This window comes from Typha latifolia, chromosome 6 (genome assembly GCF_019914945.1).
Source record: "Typha latifolia isolate L0001 chromosome 6, TyphaL0001v2, whole genome shotgun sequence".
Classification (NCBI taxonomy): domain Eukaryota; kingdom Viridiplantae; phylum Streptophyta; class Magnoliopsida; order Poales; family Typhaceae; genus Typha; species Typha latifolia.
The window spans coordinates 12934412-12957089 of NC_133091.1; the positions used below are offsets into that span (position 1 = coordinate 12934412).

Consider the following 22678-nt stretch of genomic DNA (forward strand, 5'->3'; position numbering starts at 1 on the left):
GTTTGAAACTTTGAGTGTATGCGTTACTGATTTGTTGGCATCTCGTCAACTTGTTGAAACATGTGTGAGGTGGTTGAGGGTGATGACCCATGGGATCTATAACGTTTATTTTGGTGAATGAATTAATGGATGGCGATAAGATCCTATTCTGCAAAAGGATTCTAGAAGTGGCCTGGTAACGCAAGCGTATACAAGTTTTGGAGTGACATCAACTACTCTTGCAGACTGCATCTAGTGGCAAACAAAAACAAGGAAATAGAAAAGAAAATTGGGAAATTAACTAGTAATACAAAATAACTTAATTTAATTCATGAGTAAGTTTTAAGGTTAATATACAAGTAGAAATGGGATGGATATTTCTACAGATTAAATAACGGAATTTTTTTAATATTTAAGTATTCAAATTTTAAAATATAATGGTTGAACGATAATCAAATGGCAAGGAATAATTGACTAAAAATGCAAGACAAGAAAATCTCGGATAAGATTGTCTACTGAGCAATAGTTTAATTTATTTAGTTTGAAATTTTCATTCTAGTCAATTCATCGTGAACGAACTTTAGCCTGACTTCTATGAACAGAACCAAAGAATACTTTATTTTCATTTTGATTTCTTTCAACCAGTCAACATGTCACTATATTTAGTTATACATGTAAATGAAAAAGAAAAATTCTATTTGTGGGAGCAATTTGTCGTTGTTTAGATTAATTAAACAAACCATTATAAAATTAATAGGAAACACTCTTAAAATTATTTTTTATTTGATAGAGAGCTCATTGGCTAGACATATGGGCTAGCTCTCCCCGATGCATAAATTAAACATTTAGGCCAATCCTCTGCATATGCCCAATCCATTTAAATTTCTTTAACAAAGAAATTTCTCGAACCAATAGCCTCGAGTGAGTAGACTGACGCTATGTAGAGGTACTTAATTTAACCACTCTTACAAACAAGCACTCATACATACTCCTGGCTCGCACGCTGCTTAATCCCAGCTTATTATATAATTAAGTATACTTAGCTGCAAATTAATTACAGATAAGCATCAGGATTAGCCAAGAGGTAGGTCTCTGCAGCCTTAATTATCGACGAGGCAGTCTCCTTGCTCTTAGCCGCTTGTTCCTCGGCCTTAACCCCCGGCAAGAGCTTGCAAGTGTGGACAACTTTGCAAACACAACCCCCTTTGCTATTTGGCTCCATTTTAATGTTGATAGAGAGGGACTCAATTGTGATCCCAATTCCACCGCCTTCCACCACTGTTTGCTTGCACTCGAACTTCTCAGCATCCAGAAAGTCTAGCCTTTCCTTTATGTTGCTATAGGGCATTACTGCAACAATGAGCAAATAATCGATGCAATTAAAAATTAAACCTAAAAAAATTGAATTTTAGAGTATAATTATATTTATTTATTACTCGACGTGAACTTGAATTCTCTGACGCTGCCGATAGTGTCGCTGGCCGGGGAGGCGCTGGCGATGATGTGAGGGGCAAGCTTCGGGCCGAGGTTATGCCAGTCGGCCACGGCGGCCTTGAAGAGGCGGGGGGCCGCGACGGGAGACTCGATCTCATGGGTCCAAGTGAAACTCATTGTAGCTAGCCTAACTGGATTGAGCTAAGTGATCAAGAAGGGCTAATAATTAACTCTCGTCTCTCGGTGGTATAACAGTGTGGAGTGATAAGAGAAATGGTGAAATGAGGGTGGATTTATATAGATGAGTAAAAGCATTGTGGGTGCATGGGGCCCCTGCAAACTTCAAAGTCTTCTTGCTCGTGCCAACTTTTTTCAAACTTAGACGCCTTAATGGCTAATCCATTGAAGTACATTAAATTCTACATCTTTTCTTCTAAGCATTCGGCCAAAGATTGATTGCTCACCATCTAGAACATATAGTAGGTGTATTCAGATCGATTGGGTGTGATACTTTTAGTAGAGCAGCAATATTAACCTATAGAAGTATGTCACGTAAGAGAAATTTCTTTGTTGGCTCTAAACCAGTCGATCTACTATGGACCTATATTCTCATTAGGAAAAATAATTTGGACCCTTTTTCGGATTGGCTAAAAATCCCCGTTATTCTAATCTCATCTTTTATCCGGATTATTTGTAATCCTAAAAATTTCAAAATTATTATTCCACAAAATGGCATCATTCACTTTGACAATTGAACTCTCTTAATAGTAATACAAATAATAATAATAATAAGTTTTAAGTTTCTTTTTCTACGTAGATAATAGAGAGTGATGAAGAGCTATTTTAAAAATATTTTAAAAAAAATCACTTCCATAGTTCGCGATGAGAGGGAGGAGAAAAATTATTGACAAGATATAGAGAAAATAAGTATAAGCGGTTTCATGAATAAGCTTGGAATTTATTTGAATTCAACCTTAGATTTTCTTTTTAAAAAAATTATCTCTAAACTTGGTTAAAAATAAATACGACTAAGAAATTGCTGAACAAGTTCAGATATTTAGCCCAGAACAAAAACTAAACACAACCTATCTTTGATCTTTTTACAGTTGATAGGATCGAAAAAACTTAGCCCGTAGGCTATATTTTATAAAAATTTAAACATATCAAATTAGAAAAAAAAAATAATATGTCCCGTCACACATAGCTATCGAATGAGAAAGAAAATAAAAAATAATCCAAAGTCCAGTAAGAAGATTATAACAATTATTTCTATTAGCCAAAGGACACGCACATCTTTAGATATTAATTAGTAAAGAACACCGCTAGAAGAAGAGTTCCATGCACTGAGCTTTCTAAATAACGCCATCACAATTAATCTGAAATATAATGAAAGAAAATGAACAAAGTGCTCTCGGATAATATTGTCCACTGAGCATTAATAGTTTTCCTTTATTTAGTTTGAAATTTTCAAACTAAGCAATCCATCATTTTCATTTCTTTCATCTCGGTTTATTATTATGTAAATAAGGTTTATGTTATTAATTAAGATGTGACCACTATATTTAGTAGAGCAATTTGTCAAACACTCTCGTAAAATCTTCACTTATTCAAACAAATTACTGTCACATTACAAAGTGGTACGTAATTTAACCACTCTTGCAAACAAGCACTCCTTAGTCCTTTCTGGCACGCTGCTAAACCCCAGCTTTATTATATAATTGAGTACACTTAGCCCTAAATTAATTAGAGATAAGCATTAGGATTAGCCAAAAGGTAGGCCTCTGCTGTCTTAATTATCGACGTAGCAGTCTCCTTGGTCATAGCCTCCTCATCCTCAGCCTTCACACCCGGCAATAGCTTGCAAGTTTGGACCACTTTGCAAACACAACCCCCTTTGCTATTTGGCTCCAATTTGATGTGTGTGGAAATGGATTCAATTGTGACCCCAATTCCACCGCCTTCCACCACTGTTTGCTTGCACTCGAACTTCTCGTGATCCACAAAATCTAGCCGTTCCTTTATGTGGCTGAAGGGCATTGCTGCAATTGTGAACAATTAGACACATAATTTTATAAAGTGAGGGGCAAGTATTAGAATATATATATAAAAAAATGAAAATCTAACTTTGATGCAATGTTAGATAATTGATTTATTACCCGAAGTGAACTTAAATTCTCTTATGCTGCCGGCACGGCCATCGCCTTGGACCGGGGAGGAACTCACGATGATGTGCGGGGCGAGCTTCGGGCCGAGGTTGTGCCAGTCAGCCAAGGCGGCCTTGAAGAGGCGAGGGGCGGAGACGGAGGACTCGATCTCATGGGTCCATGTCAAACTCATTGTAGCCTAGTTGGATTGAGCTAAGTGGTCAAGATGGACTTATAACTCTCTTTGATTGCAATGGTGGTAATTGTGGAGTGATGAGAGATGGGTAGGTTTATATAAGATGAGTGGAAGAATGGTGGGTGGGTCTACAAATTAAGTCTTGGTCATGCTAAATATTTGTCAAACTTAGACACCTTCATGGCTAATCCATTGACGAGATTTAAATTCCACATCAATGCAATGGTCCAAAGATTGCTCACCATCTAGAACGTCTAGTAGGTACAAGGAAAATAATTCCACCCCTTATTCATTCACTTTGAACCCTCTTTAGCAATAAAGTAAAATTGAAAACTAAAAAAAATATCACCATTGGATGCTCCTTGTGACCTTGTGACTTTAAAATATAAAGCTCATCAATATCCCTTTCGGTAATAGTGATATTTACAGGATAAGGACACAGTTTACGTAATCTTCTTTGTCAATCTCACACTTGGGAACTCTTCTAGTTGATAGAATTAAAATAAATAAATAAATAAATAAAAAGGACATAGTTTCCTTCATTTTTTTTTTCTCCTAAGGAATTGCCCTTAGGCTATATTTTATTAATTTTAATATAGAATATAGAATATATCCTTTACTGGTTCTACCTATTTGATATATCTTGGTATTCCAATATAAGATATGGTGACACAAGCCACACAATAAGAAATAGAACTTAACGACCAACTAAAGCTTTAGCCCCAGTCATTTTAGAAATAATATTTTTTAAAATTTAAAAATACAACTCCTTATTTTATAATAACAGCTAAATATTATAATAACTTTATTCTATAATACAAATATTATTCATTAAAATTATATCTTATATCATACACTAACTTAATTACTAATTTATCCTTACTATTTTTAATCCTACCAACCTACTTTATATTAAATAAAATAATATTTATGATAATTCAATAAAAAAAATAAAAAAATATTTTCTCCATCTATTTTTTTTTCACTTTATATCACATCAAATAATAACCTCATTCTATAATACAAAATTATATCTTATATCATACACTAACTCAATTACTAATTTATCCTTAATATTTTTAATCCTATCAACCTATTTTATATTAAATAAGTTAGTATTTATCATAATTTAATAAAAAAAATAAAAGATATTTTCTCCATCTATTTTTTTTTAAATTTTATATCACATCAAAAATAATTATTATATTTTATTCTGGATACAAATGAACATATAAAGAATTATTCCTGAAATAAAAAACTCTTTTAAAAGCGAAAGATAAAAGATGCAAATTATAAAATTTCATCAGAATTTTTGTGGAATAAAATTTCTTGCTAACGACATTTGGATCATAAAACACTCGGTTTCCCAACTTGCTGATCGTGTCATATTCATATAAATTCTAACTCAAGATTGCCAAATTTAACATACAACTTGAGTTTTGCATAGCAAATTAGCCTATAAGTTATGATTATCTCGCAAGTTGGATAATTTGAATAGGTCGTGACACATACGTTAGATTAATCCATATACGTTAGAATATTTAGATGCTTGTAATCAAAATTACTATTTAATTTCTTGTACTCAAGAATATCCACACAAAAAAGAAAAACCCTTCTTAGGGATATGAGGGAGCTTTTTTTTTTTTTTAGGAAAGTCCGTAGACTAATTCATATCATTAGTTTCGATCGAACAATTACAACTCGATACAAGAGAAGAAAAAAAAGGAGATAGTGTAAAACTCTAAAAACAAGCCCTTCACTTTAATACAATTCAAACTACAATAAACGCGAAGTATCAAGTATCAAGAATAAGCACTCAAGCATAATATAAAAAAAAAGGAGATAGAGTAATGCTCTAGAAACAAGTCTCCCATTTGGCCAACTGCGGCTGTACTATAAGTATAATGGCATGAGTCTTAATAGACTGAGCACTCAACAAAGGAGCAAGCCTAGGTAGGATTTCAGGCTCATTAGTGACGAAATCTAGCGATCATAACAAAATCACTTAATGACTCCATTTTAGCAACCGGTGAAACCAAAAACAGCATCGAGAACGAATAGCAAAAAAGAAAATAGCGAGAGGATGAGAGTGATAACTCTGCCAAATGCATCCACAAAATTGAGAAACTAATTTTCAAAAGCACACGACGATGGTAGCAAAGCAAAAAAGGGGAGGTGAGGCGAAGGGTTTCAGGCAAGGGCGACTATGACTAAGGCCCAAAACCATGGAAAGCAACATCCATAGCAGCGGAGGCAGATGGCGGCAACGTGGAAGTAGGGCACGCGAGGTCCACCTTAGCTGGCGACGCTAGCATCGCAGAGGGTCGAGGAGTGGATCGGGTCAAGATCCATGGCCATCGGTGCTCGGCGCAGACAACAGAGTCACCGAAAGCTGAGGAGAGGACACTAGTGAGATAGACGATGGCGTCAGCTGTAATGGAGTTGCTAGGCGGATGGCGGACGATGGATGGCATTTTTGAGGGGGAGGCGAGAGGCAGCGATAATTAGTTTACGATGGCGTTGAGAGGAGGGACGTCGAACTTTTAGGGGGAGATAAGAAAAAAGAAGGGAAAGGAGGAAGAAAAGTGAAAACTAGTGTCTGTTTGGCATAGCCAACTAAGGGAGTTAAAATTCTAGTGAATAAACATTGAGGAATACAACAAAATATATCAACCTAAGATTAATTTAGGGGTCTTTCATAACATAATTACCCTTACATTCTTAAAAATATTATAATTGCTACTAAAATCATCCACCTCCTTCAAAAATTCCATTCATTCGCTTAAATTTAACTAATCATAGTTAAAACTAAATTTAAATTAAAAGACAAAATTTCCCTTCTATAAATTATTTAAAATTGTTTAAAATTATATCTGATGTTATCCCCTATAATACTACAAGAAAAGAAATTAGTATCAAATATTTTGCACATTAAACTTTCAAAAATAGCATTTTACTTATTTAAATATCCACTAAGTGTGTTTCGTTAGAGCCAATATTTTCGCTATAAATAAATAGCAAAAAATTAAACTATCTGCACATGTAAAAATTAGATTATAGTAAAAATAATTATGTCTCAGATAAATTAATAATTATAACTTATTCTGGATATAGAAGAGTTAAATACTTAAGCTTAAAATAAATGTAATTATTTGATAAATTAAAGTTGTGCCAAACCAAAATATATAATATACATATATATACATGACGATAATATTATTAAAATATAAAATATGGAAACAATTTTTTTTCTAACCGTTTAAGTTGTTAAAATACTTAATGTGTTCACACGGTAGTAAAGCCAATGGTTATGAATTTAAATTCTGTCGTGCCCAGATTTACTTAAAAAAAATAGAAAATTTTATTTATTTAAATTAAATTTACTTCTTAGGCTCATCAAAACCAAAACGGCCAAACCGTTATCTAACTCTTGTAATTAATGGCTAGAAAGTGTGACTGCTGACGAACCAAGTTTACAAGAGTCAAGTGGGCAGGAAATGGCCAAGAAAGTAGATAGATATGCTAATCAATTACTCTTTGGGATGTTTAGATGAAGATGTATCATGTATCATGGCCTACTTCTATGTCATGGAGTTCTTGCGTTCACATTCACCTACTGCTGCGAAAGAGGATTAGATTAATAACTACTACTAACCAAGCTTCCTATTCTCATCTCTCTACTTATAAATTAATCTTTTCTGATTCTTATATTGTGATAAATAAAATAGCCTAGATTGCATATTAAAGTAGTCTCTCGATAGACAATTAAAAGAATTAATGTTTCGATCATCTAAATTCATACAATTACAGAAAGATACGAAGCGACTTGTTTCTCACATAATTTTAATTGAAAATTTTCTCCTTTTTCCGCTAAAAAAAATTCTGTATCATTTCTTTTCTTTTTTTTTTTAAAAAAGAAAATCGGTAGAGGAATCATATCATTTATTTTAATTATACAAAGATAAAAAGGGAAAATAAGACAAGAGCCCTAAAAGTAAGTTCTATACTTAGCTGTAGTACAGACTGAACAACAGTTAACGCAGGTTATCATAACAATTACTCAAGCACAATAAAAATAGAGGAGATAGAACAATGCTTTAATAGCAAGCCTCTTGCTTGGTCAGCCAGTAGCACTATAGGTAGAAACAATATGAGTCTTGAGAAGCTAAACACCCAACTAAGGAGCAAGCTTTGACAGGGGGATTCAGGCACACCGGTGACGAAATTCGTTAGATTTAACAAAACACCCGGAAACCTCATCTAAATAGACTTGTGAATCCAAAAACACTACAAGCAAATAAGAGGAGAAAATTAATCGATCCATGTAGACATATTCGAGTGTGATTGAATGCGCGCTAATATATCAATTGCGTCCATCCATTGGTTTTAATTATACTTTAAAAAAAATACAAAAAAGTCACATTATTTAAGTAAGCAAGATTATCAAAATTTTGATGATGGTGTAAATCTGACGGCCAGGCCGCGCCGGATCCCAAACCAGTCGGTGATGGTTAAATTAATGCGTCGGCACCAAAAAGATAGAAGCAGTCCAAAATTGACGAGGCTACCACCAACCCACCTACCGCTTGTACGTTTCCTCAAATCATGCTGTTAATCAAAGACCTCTTTCCCCACTTCTTCCTATAAATACTAACCCCCCCTCTCCTTGCCATTTCATCGTCAACTTGTGTTCACTTACAGAGTTCCTATTCGATCTGACATACACTCTTAGTCTCATCTTTGTCTCTTTAATCCAATCGCCAATGGTTTCCGGATCCTTCACCGACGAGTGCACATCGTCGATCGCCCTCGAAAGGCTATGGAAGGCCGGCATCCTTGATGCTCACAATCTGATCCCTAAGATTGCTTCTGATCAAATTAAGAGCATTGAAATCATCCAGGGTGATGGTGGAGTAGGCACCGTTAAGAAGTTCTGCTTCACTGAAGGCAAGCTCTAACTATACAATTAATTTATACCGTAAACTTTCATGCTGTTATAGTTTTAATCTTATATGCAACTAACACTAGCTAAAATGCTCATCGATCAGCTGTGAAGCCTTTCAGCACCCTCACGGATCGCGTCGAAGTGTTGGATAACGAGAAACACATCTTCAAGTACTCGATCGTGGAAGGAGGGCTCATCGGATTGAGACTGAAGTCGTACTCCGTGGAGACTACGCTTGAGAGCGGAGGTGACGGTAGCAGCGTCGTCAAGATCAACGTAGAGTATGAGACCCTAGACGAGACGGATCTCACCGGCGACGAGAAGGGCATGATCAAGGGGGGAGTGTCGAAGATGATGAAGGGTGTGGAGGCATACTTGGCTGCAAACCCTGACGCGTATGCCTAAGAGTTTTGTCCAAGTGTTTTGGTGTATGCGAGTGATGCTTTTATAAGGTGTTTTGGTGTATGCGAGTGATGCTTTTATAAGGTGTTTTGTTATATCTATAGTTTCACAAAAGAGGTGAATAAGGAGTTGTGTCTCCAAGGGTGGTTACAGGGGAAAAAAGAACACTATGCCTATGTATTAATCTACCACTTAATTACTTCAGTTATATGGTTTATAAGATCAGAATCTGATCTGAGATTTGTCTTGAGAGCAAAATAGTAGTTAATGATGAAAGATTATCCAAAGGAGAAGCGAGCCGGTCAACTATTTGATCATTAAAAAGCTTATCATAAAGAATAGAACTTTTATCTTAGATTTATATAAAGAAAAAGGTTATATCTAAGTAGATATTAGTAGATGTCACTATATTATAATAAACTTATGCTTATTTCACAACTAAACATAGCATGCTTAGTCAGCTGAGTTTCATAGAGTATCCTATTAACAATAACAGTAGAATACTGTGAATGCCTGCATGTCTTGACAAACTGATTAAGAGAATATTTTTCTTTAATTATAAATTAAAGATTTAAATACAAGAATGTTTTCGAAAAAAGGAGAGCTAGTTTCTGAGGACCTAGGTCCTATTACAGAGAATTAGAAATCATTCAACTGCGCCTCAAAGGAGCAAATTAGAACTTCCAAAACCCGATATGTTTTACTAATATACAAACATAGTTTGAGAGAGAATCCAGAAGAATGCTATGAAAGAAAAATATTGAACACAAATCTATTATCGCAGATGCTCTTCAGCATCATCACTACTTTCAGAAGATTCCTCTTCTTGCCCATAAACCAATTCGTCAACATCTTCCTCTTCCTCTTCTTCGTCTTCATCTTCACCTTCGTTCGGGATCTCACCAGCTTCTTGTTTAGCCGTATCTTTGCCAGCCTTATCAATCTGACAAACGGAAGACTAAAGATCAGCTGACTCAAACAAAATAAATTTAGTAGAGGCTATGAAAGAATAATCAATGTAAACCTGTGCTGTTATGAGCTGAAAACGACCAGATAACTTTAGTAAATGTTCAGCAGCTGCACATTTTGATGCCATCATCTACAAAAGAAGAAAGTGTTATTTTCCTCATATAGATCAAGGGACTATGGAGAAAGAAATAGATTTATAACATGCTTACAGAGAATGGGCGTCAGAAAATTGAATTGCAATTGCATTGATACAGATGAACATACAGTTTAGGTATTACCAAAATAAGACCAAGCATCAAGGAGTAACCTACCCTCTGTAAATCATCAAGCATTTGTGAAGATGAATCCTGAGATAAGATAAAACGACCATGGTTGACCAGCAAGCAATATATCCATGGTATGATAAGCTTTGAGCTAGCTGACCTGCAGAAGTAAATCAAGGTGAAAATCAAATTCAAATTCCCACAGCATCACTTGGGCTCATGGACAAGATATATGCTGAATACTAATTGCCTACCTTGTTTTCCAAGAAGACACTAAGATTCTCAAAAGTTGGTAAGCATCACTTGGGTTCATGGACAAGATATGTGCTCGCATCTAGTAAAATGACAGGTAGTCAGCATCTACTATTGAACCAATGCAAATATATAATTTAGCGTATTCCTGGAAAAGCACTCTTAATAGAGCTAAGATTGTGTCTAGCCAACAATTATATTCTGCTTCCCTATGTTCAGGAGAGACGAACCTTCTTTGTTGGGGCATTAATGTCAAGAGAATAATTAGTAAGGGGGCCAGGACCGCTTTCAGTGCTTAGATCAACTTTATTACCAAGAATCCCAAATTCTCGCATCTTATCCTCAATGGATATAGCATCATCATCTTCCGTTCTTTGAAGTATAACTAAATAAGCCAACAGTATTCAGAAAAAAGATCAAGTTAGAAAGCAAATCCTGTATCTAGAATCAGAATTAACCACAACCAGGAAGAAATATAAATGAGAATATAGCTTTAGGAATACTGCAAAGGGCCACAAATAACGAGCAACAAACAGAGAAATTCCACACCCCATACACCAAATTATTTCGTGCATTAAGATACGAGAACACTATGCTTTAGCATAATACCTATGGAATTCCATTAAGCAAAAGAAAGCAGTAAGCACAAATGTAAAGCTGGAATAAAATATACTCATATTAGTCATTTGGTTCTTTAGTATGTTGTTAGATCTGTAAACTGCTAATCTAGGTAGCAAACTAGCAATCACACAAAAGAAATTTTAACATGTATGGAAAGACCGCATCACCTTTCTTATCTGTAGACCGAGTCATACTGCTGACTTGATCAGCCATTACTGTCTTAATATATTCACCTGCATCTGACATGCCTTTTCTTTTCTTGTCATGAGCATATAGTTTTGGAAGAGGAAGTATAGCATCTTCTGCATTTGCACGGTCTAGTGCAGTAACTGTTCAGAAAAAAGACAAAAAAAGAAGAGATGACAAGCATCTTTGAGCCTGCTGATTGAAAGAAAAAGAAAAAGAAAACAAATTCTGATAATTTATCTAAAGGATTTTGTAAATGAATAACATTACGGCCTTAGGTCAAATATGAGAACTGTAGTGCTTCCATACTATTAAGTATATTTTTATAAATAATTTGTCCAAATGGGAATAAATAACATGCTGGAATAAGAATACTCCATTGTATTGCATCTTATACCATGCATTTGTGCAGTTTGGCCTTTTTGAGGGATGGCTGAATGGTTCATCTGTAAGAGAACCCCAACATTAGATGCCTTCATGTTTATGTCTGTGCCATACTGCACCAAAATTTTCTCAAAAGATGGCTTCACAATAGAACCATAAGCCAGAAGGACTTGTCCAGAATCAGGTTTGACTATGCCTTGAAGTTTTGCAGCAAATATTGTGAAACCCTGGTTGACTTTTGGGATGGAAGACTCGGACAATGTAATCTTTGTAGCCTTTCTATTTCGCAAGTCATCTATGCTACTTCCATGCCAGAAATAACAAACACCCATTTCTGAAATAGCCAATACATATAGTCCCCCTTCAGCACTGCCATCAGTATGCCCACGTTTGCTGTCCAGGAATATGGCTGGATGCTCCATTGAGAGAATGCAGCTCGCACTCCGAGTTTCACTGCGGCCTATTTTCCAGATGGCAACATACCTCTCACCAACTCCAGATGATAGAATATGCTGCCCGTCTTCACTGAAAATCATGCATCTAACAGACACCTAATAACAGCAAGAATCTTACTTTAGATGAAATAACAAACATGAAGAAGCCAGATCATAATAAGGGAAGAGAAATTGCAAATACAATACAAAGATGGCAAAATGGAGGGAGAGGAAGGAGGGGCATTTGCCGGACATACTGGATGGCCAGAAAACTTTTGAATCTTCTTGTTATTAGAACAATTGAAAGTCTTCAGCTGCCCTGCAGCAGTGGCCAGCATCTTTCCATCTAACGAAAAAGTAATGTAAGTGAGCAGAGCAAATACATAACAGAAAGTAAAACAAAGTAATTCTTTGCACAACTGAACAAAAGCTTTTATCTCTACATAGAAGTATAGGCAAGAAACTAAACTAAAAACATGCTTTCAGACATCTTACATGATAATAGAAGACATTGCCATTCTAAAGAATAACTTAATAATCAAGAAACTGAACAAATTAAATAAGGAAATGGATGGTATGCTGTATTAAAAATGAAAAAAATATGCATAAATTCAACTCCCGATTTTTAAATATCTACCTACTTCCTATTCATGAATGTTGAAACTGATTAACGGGCATTGAGAAGTAAACTGCAAAACTGGTTCATTAGCTACACAACAAACTATATCTACCAAGCATATAGAAGATGTCGGTAAATTGATATTTGAGGTTATTCAGTTTTCTAGTTTTCTTTTCTTTTCTTTTCTTTTAAAGGAATGGATCAAAACAAATTTTTATAGACACTTAAAGATTTGTACTTGTAATTTTACAGTAAAATAATAGTTCTCAGTACATTTCTTCCCAAGGAATAGCGAGATTTTGACAATACAGAAAATTGAGGAGTATATCTCTATCAAAATGAGTAATTTCATAATGGAATAAAAACGAGGAACCGAAGATTATAGGGGGGGCTACAGTTACGCTTTTGCAGCACTAAACATGGTTCCGGGTAATCAAGATATTGTGTCTAGAGAGGTAGATAGATAGGATGTAGTCTTGCTCGATCAAGAACTAGCTTTATTGCGAGCTAAAACACCAAGAAAGAAGGTAAATGGAGGAGATTGTTCATGTGGTTCTACCCTAGGAGGCCTAACTTCTCTATTAAACATGCAGGCCATACCACTCATTTTCAAACTTAATAAAATTTTACAGATATGTCCTTCAGCAATCACTTATGAGTAAATTTCATAGTAATGAAATGTTTGGAGTAAATGGATTTTGCTACCTAGTACGATTCCATAAGCTTATAAAAGGCCAATAGCAATGGCTAATATATGAATTGAGGAGAAAATCTTATCTAGTTCTTACACTGTTTTATTGGAAAGTAGATCTCTTGTAAAGACCTGTAGCATGAAAGTCATGCCATTTTATGGAAAACTACAAGTATTATAAAGCTGTAATCATTACATAATAGTTAAAGCACAGAAAAGAGAAATCTTTTGAGTAGAATCAGTAGATTGTACTTTAACTAGTAATAGTTGTGGTTCCTGCTATCAGTTACTTAATTTACAAGCAAAAGACAAGAAATAAATTATGTTTTATAATGGAGTAATAGCATATGCCTAAGAGCATCACTTAAAAGCTGCATGGAGCCATAATGAAGATAAAGTGGTGCAAATTTAAAGTAAAAGAAAAGGAGGCATCCTTAGAAGCATTAAGCAAACAGTTAATACCTGAAGAAATAGACAAAGAGGATATTGCTTTTGTAGATGATTTAAACCTGCCCAACAGGCTCCCTGTTGATGTATCAATCTGGCAGACCATACCATCAACACCAGCTGTGTATATGCACAAACGATGTACTGAAAAGGAAACAGCTGTCACACCCCTGCGAAGTTAGAAAATGAATAATTAAATATCACTTGGAGGAGGAGCATTTATCTGAAGATATCACAAACAAAAAAATGTCAGTGTAGTCTTTCCTTCTCTTTGGAAGTTCACTAGTAAAACAGATATTGTAGAGAGTTAATGACATTTTAGCACAAGCAGCTCATAATATTAGAATTGATTGTTATGTCAGTTAGAAGGGCATACCAGAGGTAGACAAGTCAGAATCTTAGGCAATTCAATGACACATCTAAGAGTCAGGTTCGATATTTTGATTTAAGGACTACAAGCAAAATTAGTTCATCGTAGGTGTCCTAGTTACAAGTTTTCGATATTTAGATAATGTTCACGTACATAAACAAGTTCATGCAGAGTTGGATATTTAGTAGCAACTTGGGTTGAATTCAATCAGCAAAGGTGGTAAAAAAGATAGTATTCATATGCAGATAGTGGCATCAAAGAGCATTTTTAACCGAGCCACTCACCCAGGATGACAGTCATTAACTTTCCACCTCAATTGCCCTGCAGAGACATCAAGTGCTAAAACATCACCACTCCCCGTTCCGAGCACCAAGAGAGAACCTCCGGCCTTTCTTTTCTTCTGCACGCAGACAATAAGATAAACAACTCATAGGAATATATTAAAACTCTAGAAAAAGAGTCCAATCTTTTGGCTTCTATCAAGAACACACTCTAACCTTGCTTTCCAGCTGCACCCACTTCATGTAAGTGTAATCCAGCGAAAGGTGGCCTCTTTTCGCTTCCGAAAGCAATCCCAAATCAGTAGACGGGGAGATATCAGCAAACTCGGTCTGCAACTGCCCTTTTACTGTGTCCCAGATCTAGAGGAACAAAAATCAAAAATCAAGTTCCATCTTTCGATGATAAAAACACGAATCAAACAACAATTCCGGGACTAGGATACCTTAATTCGTCCATCACCTCCGGTGATGGCGAAGAAATCCAAAGAGGGGCTGAATGACGTGAGGAGGTCTCTTATGTTGGGAGAGCTCATAGTCCTACGTCTCTTCCTCCTCCTGGGAGCTAATGGAGAGTGCGAGGCTTCGAGGAACGAGGAGAGACTAGAGAGAAGGAATAGGAAGGAGAGAGGATTTCGGAAACGGCAATAAGCACAGAACTTCGTCTCAATCTCGCGCCGTCTTTTCTTCCTCCGAGCTTAAACCCTTCATAAAAGCCCTGATTCACATAGCTTTCTATGTAGAGAGAGAGAGAGAGAGAGAGAGAGAGAGAGAGAGAGACGAGTTAATCGGTTGGACCAAGAACGGCCCACGAACTAGGCTCAATAGTCTAAAATCAAGGAGCCCATATTGCAAATTTGGGCCCATATAGCCCTAAGTTCTGTTTCACTTCACCACGTTTGCAAAATAATCCGGATTCTTAGTTTTGCTCTATTTCGGATATCAGATAAATAGAAAATTTTAAAATTATATCCTGATTAAACATATACAGATATAAATTATATATGGGTCGAATTTTAAATGGATATGGATATAATACATACCAGATTTCAAAAGGATATGAATATAAATTATGATATTTAATAAATTTTAATGTAAATTATATATTAATCTAAACAAAAGAGACGTGATATAATCTAAAAAGGTATTAGTCTTAATCATTTTCTGTCATAATATCAATATACACAAGTAATAGTTAATATGTCACATATTATTATGATTACATAGACATGAGCATCTTCAAAATAGTTTGGCGCAAAATAGCAAGCACGTCCAAGAGTAGCATTCATTACATCTTAAAGTCAAATAAATTATGAAATAAATCAACGGAAATATTTTTAAAGACAGTTAACTAGAAAGAGATCAAAATATGGATATTGCCGATTTATATTTAATTGTAAAATGCTATCTCTATTCAAATTTAAATCCGAGATGGATAGCACATTCTAACTCATATCCGGACCAATCCAATTATGAAATCAATATCAAGTTAAATTTAATCCAACACGTTTTCAACCCTACTTTTACGTTGATGAAGAATTCTTTTACCTTGTGTTACAGTCGATAGTCAGGTACCAACGCTACTAAGTATTACCTCCATCACTTTCAACTTTGTTTGATGATTTACTTTTAGAAAACTTTCAAGCTGCCAGGCATCCGTATAAGAATTTGGATGCATTTAATACACTCAACAATATCAGGTTGGCATTACAAAAATGCAAAGTTTAGAGTCTTTCCCCTCAGTGACAATAAAAGCGCAAGTCAAGCTGATAAAGTTATACAGAACTTGGAGATAAATTCCAGAATAGCATTTCTGGGATTTCTTATATGACCATGTTAGCTACTCTAGTTTCTTACAACATGATCCTGGTCATGCAAATCCTATCTCCCATCTTGCCTTCTTGGGCTCTTCCATGGCCTCTGTTACGATTCATTAAGCTTATATACATTTTACCAACTTAAGGAGTTCTTGGAATGCTGGAGCTTAGCATTGTATGCCGTTTCCATCTCCTCCTGTGACCAGCTTTGACAACATCAGATCGACTAAAATAAATAAATGTAATACGAAGTAGATTACAGCAGAACAAAATATCAGCTCCAGAAAAGAACCATATAGCAACTCACTAAAATTCAACATATTTTAATCATTCTATTTTATTAAGGCACTTCCCATTATCAAGTAACTGAAAAGTAAGCTAGATTGCAAAGAGAAAGTCAAATGATCAGTGAGGTTCTATGTCTGTGTGGACCCAGCTCCAACATTGATTGGCTTTAGGTACTATTTGGGGCCAAATCCAGCTCACGAAGAATTTTAAATTTGGCCAAAGCATTACTATTTGAGTCAAGATTAGCCTAAACTCTAGGTTAGGCTCAACCTTGGGCCATTTGTTTTCCTGTTTTAAACTGTGAATTATAAATTTAGAAATATTATTGGATATGATAATATTTATGTTGGTTATTCACAACCCAACATAGCTAATATTTTCTGAAAGTGCCGTTGGCTTTGTTGTTTCAAGGACAAGGGGCAGTGAGTTAAGAGGATATGGATAAGATAATAAGAGAAACTGAATTTGGCAGAAGGAAAGGAAGAGCAAAAGACATACCCTGCAAGACTTGAGCAGTGGGTGCAAGAAGGATGATCTGAAAAACCTAATTGATTTTCCAAGTGATGTTGCTTCCCAGTCTGTTAAGCATAAGAATATAAATATGTTAATCACATTGTTGCTCAAGATTTAAATGGAAGTACAGGGAATCCATTTTATGGATTTGGAGTGAAGCAACATCCTGCACATGCATCCAAATATTTTACTGGTTCTCTTGTTACATACCATTGTCAGATGCCATTGATGTAGAGCCCATGTTAAGCTCTTCTAAGAGCTGCAAGTGTCATGATAGCAGATAGCATTAGCAGAGTGGTAATTAAATACTTTTAAGAGTACTAAGAAATAATGCAAAGAAGGAAAACTTATGGAGGACTTAACTTAGATGAGTTGAGGTTTTGTTTTGACAGTTATCTTACACTTAAACCGGTTTGCATACAGGCACCATGTACTCATAACAAAATATGTAAGTATATTTTACATACATATAATGAGTATATATCATATAAGAGTACATGTATGTGTTCTGTTAGCATGTCAAAAAATTCCTTTCTATTAGAAAGGTCTTCAATGAGGCAGATAAACATTTTTGTTTTTTTTTGTTTAACATAATATAAGTTTTTCTACAGTAGCTTATATAATAATAAAAAATATTTATGGAGTACAGGTTCTTCAAAATCAACAAATTGAGACAAGAATAAATTTGCCTAGAGATCTAACTCCGGAAAAGCAAGAGAAAATGCACATCAATATTTTAAAGCGGTGGAAGGACCAAACATAGAAAAGTTATTAGGCTAAATTATACCATACTCATGCATGCAAGCCATACTTAAACAAAGATGAATCTACCTGGGAAAGAGTTGGTACAGTTGTAGGATCAAAATCATCACAGTTGTCGGGATCGATTGGAACACAAACTTTTCCTTGAACATGAATGAACAATAATCAGCATAATAATGTCATCGGTATAACTTCTTACGAGAAATAAAATAAACAAAAGAATGTTCTCCATCAAAAACATCTTGCAGATAATATGGATATCCAATTTACCGGTTTTTGGGTGCACACAGAAGGGTGCCTTCAACAAATGATTCATATGTTTTGAAACCTGAAATTTAATAGAGACATCAAAAAACAGATATGGGTCATGAATGAAATATAGCCAAGTATGCAAGACAGTATTCCTCAGACCTCCATGTCAAGTCTGGGGTAGGTATATGTGAAAATAATCTCTTCTACGCACCTTCGGATCCCCTGCACCTGAAACAATGTAATGAATAAGTGGAAATAAGTGCACAAACCAAAAATAAGAAGTCTAGTAAATCAAAATTGAAAAAGATAAGAAACTCAAAATATTATAGAGATGCAAATCCAAACCTTCTGCTTTCCTGACTGTAACATGTGTTTTAATTGTTCCCATCGAGCAAAATTAGCATCTTCTTTAGAAATGGAGGACCTTCTATTTCCTTGCCACTTGTCAAGAAGTTCAGTAGCAACAGCTGAAAAAGGCCACCCTCTATAAGAGTAGATGCAATAGTAATTCCAGGTACAAAGTTATAAGAAGCATATAGATTCAGTAATCCATCAAAAACATATGATTTGCTTACATTCATCAGGTATGAGTTCAAGAATCTTCTGGCATTTATCTTCAGAAATAAGCAGTTTCTGGCGACAAAGTAACGTTTCTTCAAAAAAGGGCTTCAGAACATTTGTGTATGATCTCCTGCAAGATAAGAAGTATTTGTGGTACAAGACACATGAGATACATATACATATACAATGTAAATGTAATAGTTGAAATAAGACATACGCTAGGAAAGGATGAAGAACTGGTCCTGTTAAGGCTACTTTTTTTGAGCTATTTTCACCACCCTAAAAAAGAAACAACGACCACTTTCATGTTTATGCAAAAAAGAAAAAAAAAGAACTAGGTATTGTTTACGAGGTAGCAAAGCACCTTATAAACACGGAAATAATCAGCAATTGATGCCCTCTGTTCATCGTTGAGCCTGCAGATAATTGCTTTGATAAATTAAGTTTAGATGCTCTTAGCAATAAAAGAACAACATATCATGATTCTTTACACACCTTCTAGCTCTGTGATCACATACCCAACAATGGACACCACGACGACCACTATATACCCATAAGATGTGGTTGAATCCAAAATCATCTGGTATTCATGCATAAAAATAAGCAAGTAAACATAGAGACACTCTCTCATAAAATAAAGGAGACAAGGTTGACTGCAAGAACAGTAGGACCAATTGATGTTTAGTAAAATGATAACGAATACAAGTGACAAACCTCTGAGCGCAGAGTCCATCACTTTGATGGCAACAGTCATTAATGGCCAGCAGTCTAGGCAAATATCAGCTCCAGAGCAGCAGTACCGAACGTCATCATAATCGGACATATCCTAGTGATAGTAAACATATATCAATCAATAAGCTTTTCTAGACTTAACTATATCTAGAAGAATGAGGTTTATTATCATACAATGTCAAAAACAAGCTCCCTTTCTACTGGTGCAAAAACATTATTCCCACCTTGTGCATAGGCATGCCGTTTTGAAGGCTGCAAAAGTATTTCATAGAAATAATAAGGTAATCTCAAAACTAAATGGCATCAAACCAAGTTTACAAGCTAAATGGCAAACTTAAAGAGCCTCATATTATACATCAACGCTGTACAGAGCTCCAATATCGATCTTAAAGGGGCACTTCTCCTTGATAGAGTTTTCCATTTCATGTGCATTACTAAATGACTGGTACCGGAGATATATCTCATTTTCTAGGGTGAAAGAAAATTCTCGTCGACCAAAGTATGACTGATCACATGCTGGATGTTTTCCATCTGCAGAAAAGAATCAAATTTTGGTGAAACAAGAAGTTGAACAGCAACTAGAACAATAGAAGTGTATCATAATGCTGCATCAGGAATGTCATTTACCATTTCCATAAGACAACCATTTGTACATATCAGCATATGGGAAGAGTTTACCTGCCACGAATTAGAAATGCTCCACATTTAGACATGATAAAGCAATATTCTTCACTACCAGATATTCAAAATCCCATTTGTCCAAGTGAAAAACATAAGCAAATTAATATCAGGAGATTCGTGCAGCTTGCATAACCAAATTTGGCATACACATGCTCGCATCATATTTATCAAAAAGAAACATATGCCTAATTTCTTGTTCTCCTTTAGCTTTCATTTATAGATGAACGGAATATTTCCATTCCAATGTTGCGCAGGAGAGTAAGTAAGAAACCCTAATTTCTGCCGGTAGTTCCTAAAGGTGAATTACTGACAGAATCAAAGATAAACTTACAACTATAGATTATTACCGTAGTAAACTTTGAGATAATCCGGATTAAATCCTTCAGGTATAACCCTCGCTACTTGTTGCTGTGGATCGCATCCATCTATTTGCATGCCATCTGCTTCACTTGGATGCTCCTCTTTGGTCATGATCTCAAAAGTAGAACCTCCACAAGAATCCAACACAATCCCAGAATTCTTTCCGAGTGCCTAGCTAATAGCAAAGGAAAAGCTTCGGAAGAATTCGGGGACGAGGGGCTAAAAATTGGCGGGAAGGAGGTCGTCTTTTCCCGCCATACCCGACTCCGGCCAGCTCACGAACCAACTTTGGGCTTTCGAGCCTGGCCCGTATAACCCGGCTCCAACTCGGCCTGGGATCGAATTAAGGTAATCCGCGTTTCGTCTTTATTTTAATTCGAATTTGGGCTTCTTATATAATTTAAACTATATATTTACAATTACTTGTAGTTTCCAGCAGCACTCTACGGCTTGAATTTGAGATTTCTAACGAGAATAACGATAAAATCACAGGCTAATTTAAGACATTTTGCTCATGTGAATCCTTCCGGACTTTGTTTCATGTCATATTTTACTTGATATCTTATTTTTAGTATAATAGTTAGTTGGTGCTGGAAACTTTTTACTCCAAAAATTTGATTCCAATTTGTTAGCTGTTGTTTAGGTCGGATTTTAAGCAATCAATTATTCTCTTACACCGACACAAAGTAAGAAGCCATTGCAGGATGATTTTAGATGGTGTTCGAAATAGAAATAAATAAATATATATATATATATATATATATTAGTCCTATCATTTCTTTTTTCTTTTTTGTGCTTATGATGTAGGATCCTATATCATCAACAACATTTTAAAGGTATATTTTGATGAGCCAAAGTCATTGTCATTACTACATAGCATTCAATTATTTTATCACGAGAGTAGTTCGGCAATTGGACTTCAAGGGTAGATGTAATTAAATTTAATTTTTTATTCGATCAACATCATGCAATCTGAATGAGATCATAATTGACGAACTCTTGCCGCACGCAACCGGCTGGCGTCTATTTTTCTACGGGAAAAAATTTATATTTAACACCCTAATTTTGGACTCATGGTGTTTAGAACCTTGCTTTTGTGTTCTCATTAAGAATCACCGTTCTATATTGATATTGATATTTTGTGGTGGTTAGATGATTATTGATTACAAGGTATTTTGATTATTTTAATATTTAATATTTAAAATTTTTTGTATATAAGATACTACTTTTTTTAATACATATTCACTAAATCATAAGACTCTATTTATATATATTAAAAATATAAGATATTATAATTTTATTAAAAAAAATTAAGTTACTCGTCGTTCTCATGAAGAAAACGAAATAGATAATTTTTAAATATAAATAAAAGTAGAGTATAGAATAAAAAATAAAAAAAACGTTAAATACTTTCTTTTTGACTAAAATGCTAAGAAATTATATATCACTTACAAATCGATTCAAAACATTAAAAGAGAAATAAAATTGTGGCAATATCTAGCGTTACTTTAGATCAATTCAGCTATCTTGGACTCAGAAAGGATTGATGAGAAAAATAAATATAAATAATTATACTTAGACTTCTAAACTATTTTTATCTCTGATTTAAAAAAAAAAATAGTTTAGAGATTCGTATAAACGTAAGTAAAATTATCTTAATAAATAGTAAAAGATGACTGATTTGATTATCCCCCTATCTCAAATACTTGGTAATACCAGGAAGGACCATAGTGGTGATCCAATGGTCCGAAGTGATGTCAAATTTGCTTTCTGGCATTAACTGACAACTGGTTACAACTTTGAGGTCCCCATTGACATCAGATGCATGGCGCCCTTTGAATTAAAAAGTATATATATATATTTTAATTTATTTAGTCTGTGTCTTGGACGTTTAAATGTCCACGTCCGCTGGAATTTTATCTAATATTCGTAAGCTGCTTTCAAATGTTTGAGAGGGAGATTTATAAAATATATAAATGCAAGTTAAAATTATGCTTAAACAGTATGGGAGCATGTTTGGTATAGGTGGCCGAATTATTTGTTATTTCCATCTATATATTGATTCTATTTTTTTTATATTTTGGATGTTGTAAATCTT

The 22678-nt window shown here is 34.9% G+C and overlaps 5 protein-coding genes across 7 annotated transcripts; 1 reads left to right on the forward strand and 4 right to left on the reverse strand.

Moving 5' to 3' along the window:
- Window positions 1–729: 729 nt before the first annotated feature.
- Window positions 730–1692, reverse strand: LOC140791552 (pathogenesis-related protein 1-like). Its single transcript, XM_073142186.1, has 2 exons — window positions 1416–1692; window positions 730–1329 (listed from the first exon to the last, which is right to left on the reverse strand). Exons 1-2 carry the CDS (start codon window positions 1588–1590, stop codon window positions 1034–1036), a joined length of 471 nt encoding a protein of 156 aa, XP_072998287.1. The 5' UTR covers window positions 1591–1692; the 3' UTR covers window positions 730–1033.
- A 1295-nt stretch (window positions 1693–2987) lies between these two features.
- LOC140790899 (pathogenesis-related protein 1-like) lies at window positions 2988–3830 on the reverse strand. The gene is made up of 2 exons (XM_073141213.1): window positions 3570–3830; window positions 2988–3452 (listed from the first exon to the last, which is right to left on the reverse strand). Exons 1-2 carry the CDS (start codon window positions 3748–3750, stop codon window positions 3157–3159), a joined length of 477 nt encoding a protein of 158 aa, XP_072997314.1. The 5' UTR covers window positions 3751–3830; the 3' UTR covers window positions 2988–3156.
- Window positions 3831–8419: 4589 nt separating this feature from the next.
- On the forward strand, window positions 8420–9328 carry LOC140791252 (major strawberry allergen Fra a 1-2-like). Of its 2 annotated transcripts, XM_073141718.1 has the most exons (3): window positions 8420–8700; window positions 8802–9116; window positions 9151–9328. In XM_073141718.1, the coding sequence occupies exons 1-2, from the start codon at window positions 8517–8519 to the stop codon at window positions 9101–9103; spliced, it is 486 nt and encodes a 161-aa protein (XP_072997819.1). In that variant the 5' UTR covers window positions 8420–8516; the 3' UTR covers window positions 9104–9116; window positions 9151–9328. The 2 variants fall into 2 exon arrangements, with proteins under 2 accessions (XP_072997819.1, XP_072997820.1); XM_073141719.1 differs by having other exon boundaries at window positions 8802–9328.
- A 306-nt stretch (window positions 9329–9634) lies between these two features.
- Window positions 9635–15357, reverse strand: LOC140791464 (uncharacterized). The gene is made up of 12 exons (XM_073142058.1): window positions 15061–15357; window positions 14834–14977; window positions 14621–14736; window positions 13982–14136; window positions 12467–12555; window positions 11789–12326; window positions 11373–11534; window positions 10815–10969; window positions 10587–10666; window positions 10381–10492; window positions 10125–10199; window positions 9635–10043 (listed from the first exon to the last, which is right to left on the reverse strand). Exons 1-12 carry the CDS (start codon window positions 15148–15150, stop codon window positions 9876–9878), a joined length of 1884 nt encoding a protein of 627 aa, XP_072998159.1. The 5' UTR covers window positions 15151–15357; the 3' UTR covers window positions 9635–9875.
- A 916-nt stretch (window positions 15358–16273) lies between these two features.
- Window positions 16274–20804, reverse strand: LOC140790863 (uncharacterized). Of its 2 annotated transcripts, XM_073141161.1 has the most exons (16): window positions 20568–20804; window positions 20167–20217; window positions 19895–20070; window positions 19714–19791; window positions 19522–19633; window positions 19303–19387; window positions 19172–19223; window positions 19025–19086; window positions 18822–18937; window positions 18592–18713; window positions 18406–18474; window positions 18265–18322; window positions 18064–18137; window positions 17443–17491; window positions 17218–17297; window positions 16274–16627 (listed from the first exon to the last, which is right to left on the reverse strand). In XM_073141161.1, the coding sequence occupies exons 1-16, from the start codon at window positions 20689–20691 to the stop codon at window positions 16565–16567; spliced, it is 1371 nt and encodes a 456-aa protein (XP_072997262.1). In that variant the 5' UTR covers window positions 20692–20804; the 3' UTR covers window positions 16274–16564. The 2 variants fall into 2 exon arrangements, with proteins under 2 accessions (XP_072997262.1, XP_072997263.1); XM_073141162.1 differs by lacking the exon at window positions 20167–20217.
- Window positions 20805–22678: the final 1874 nt, after the last annotated feature.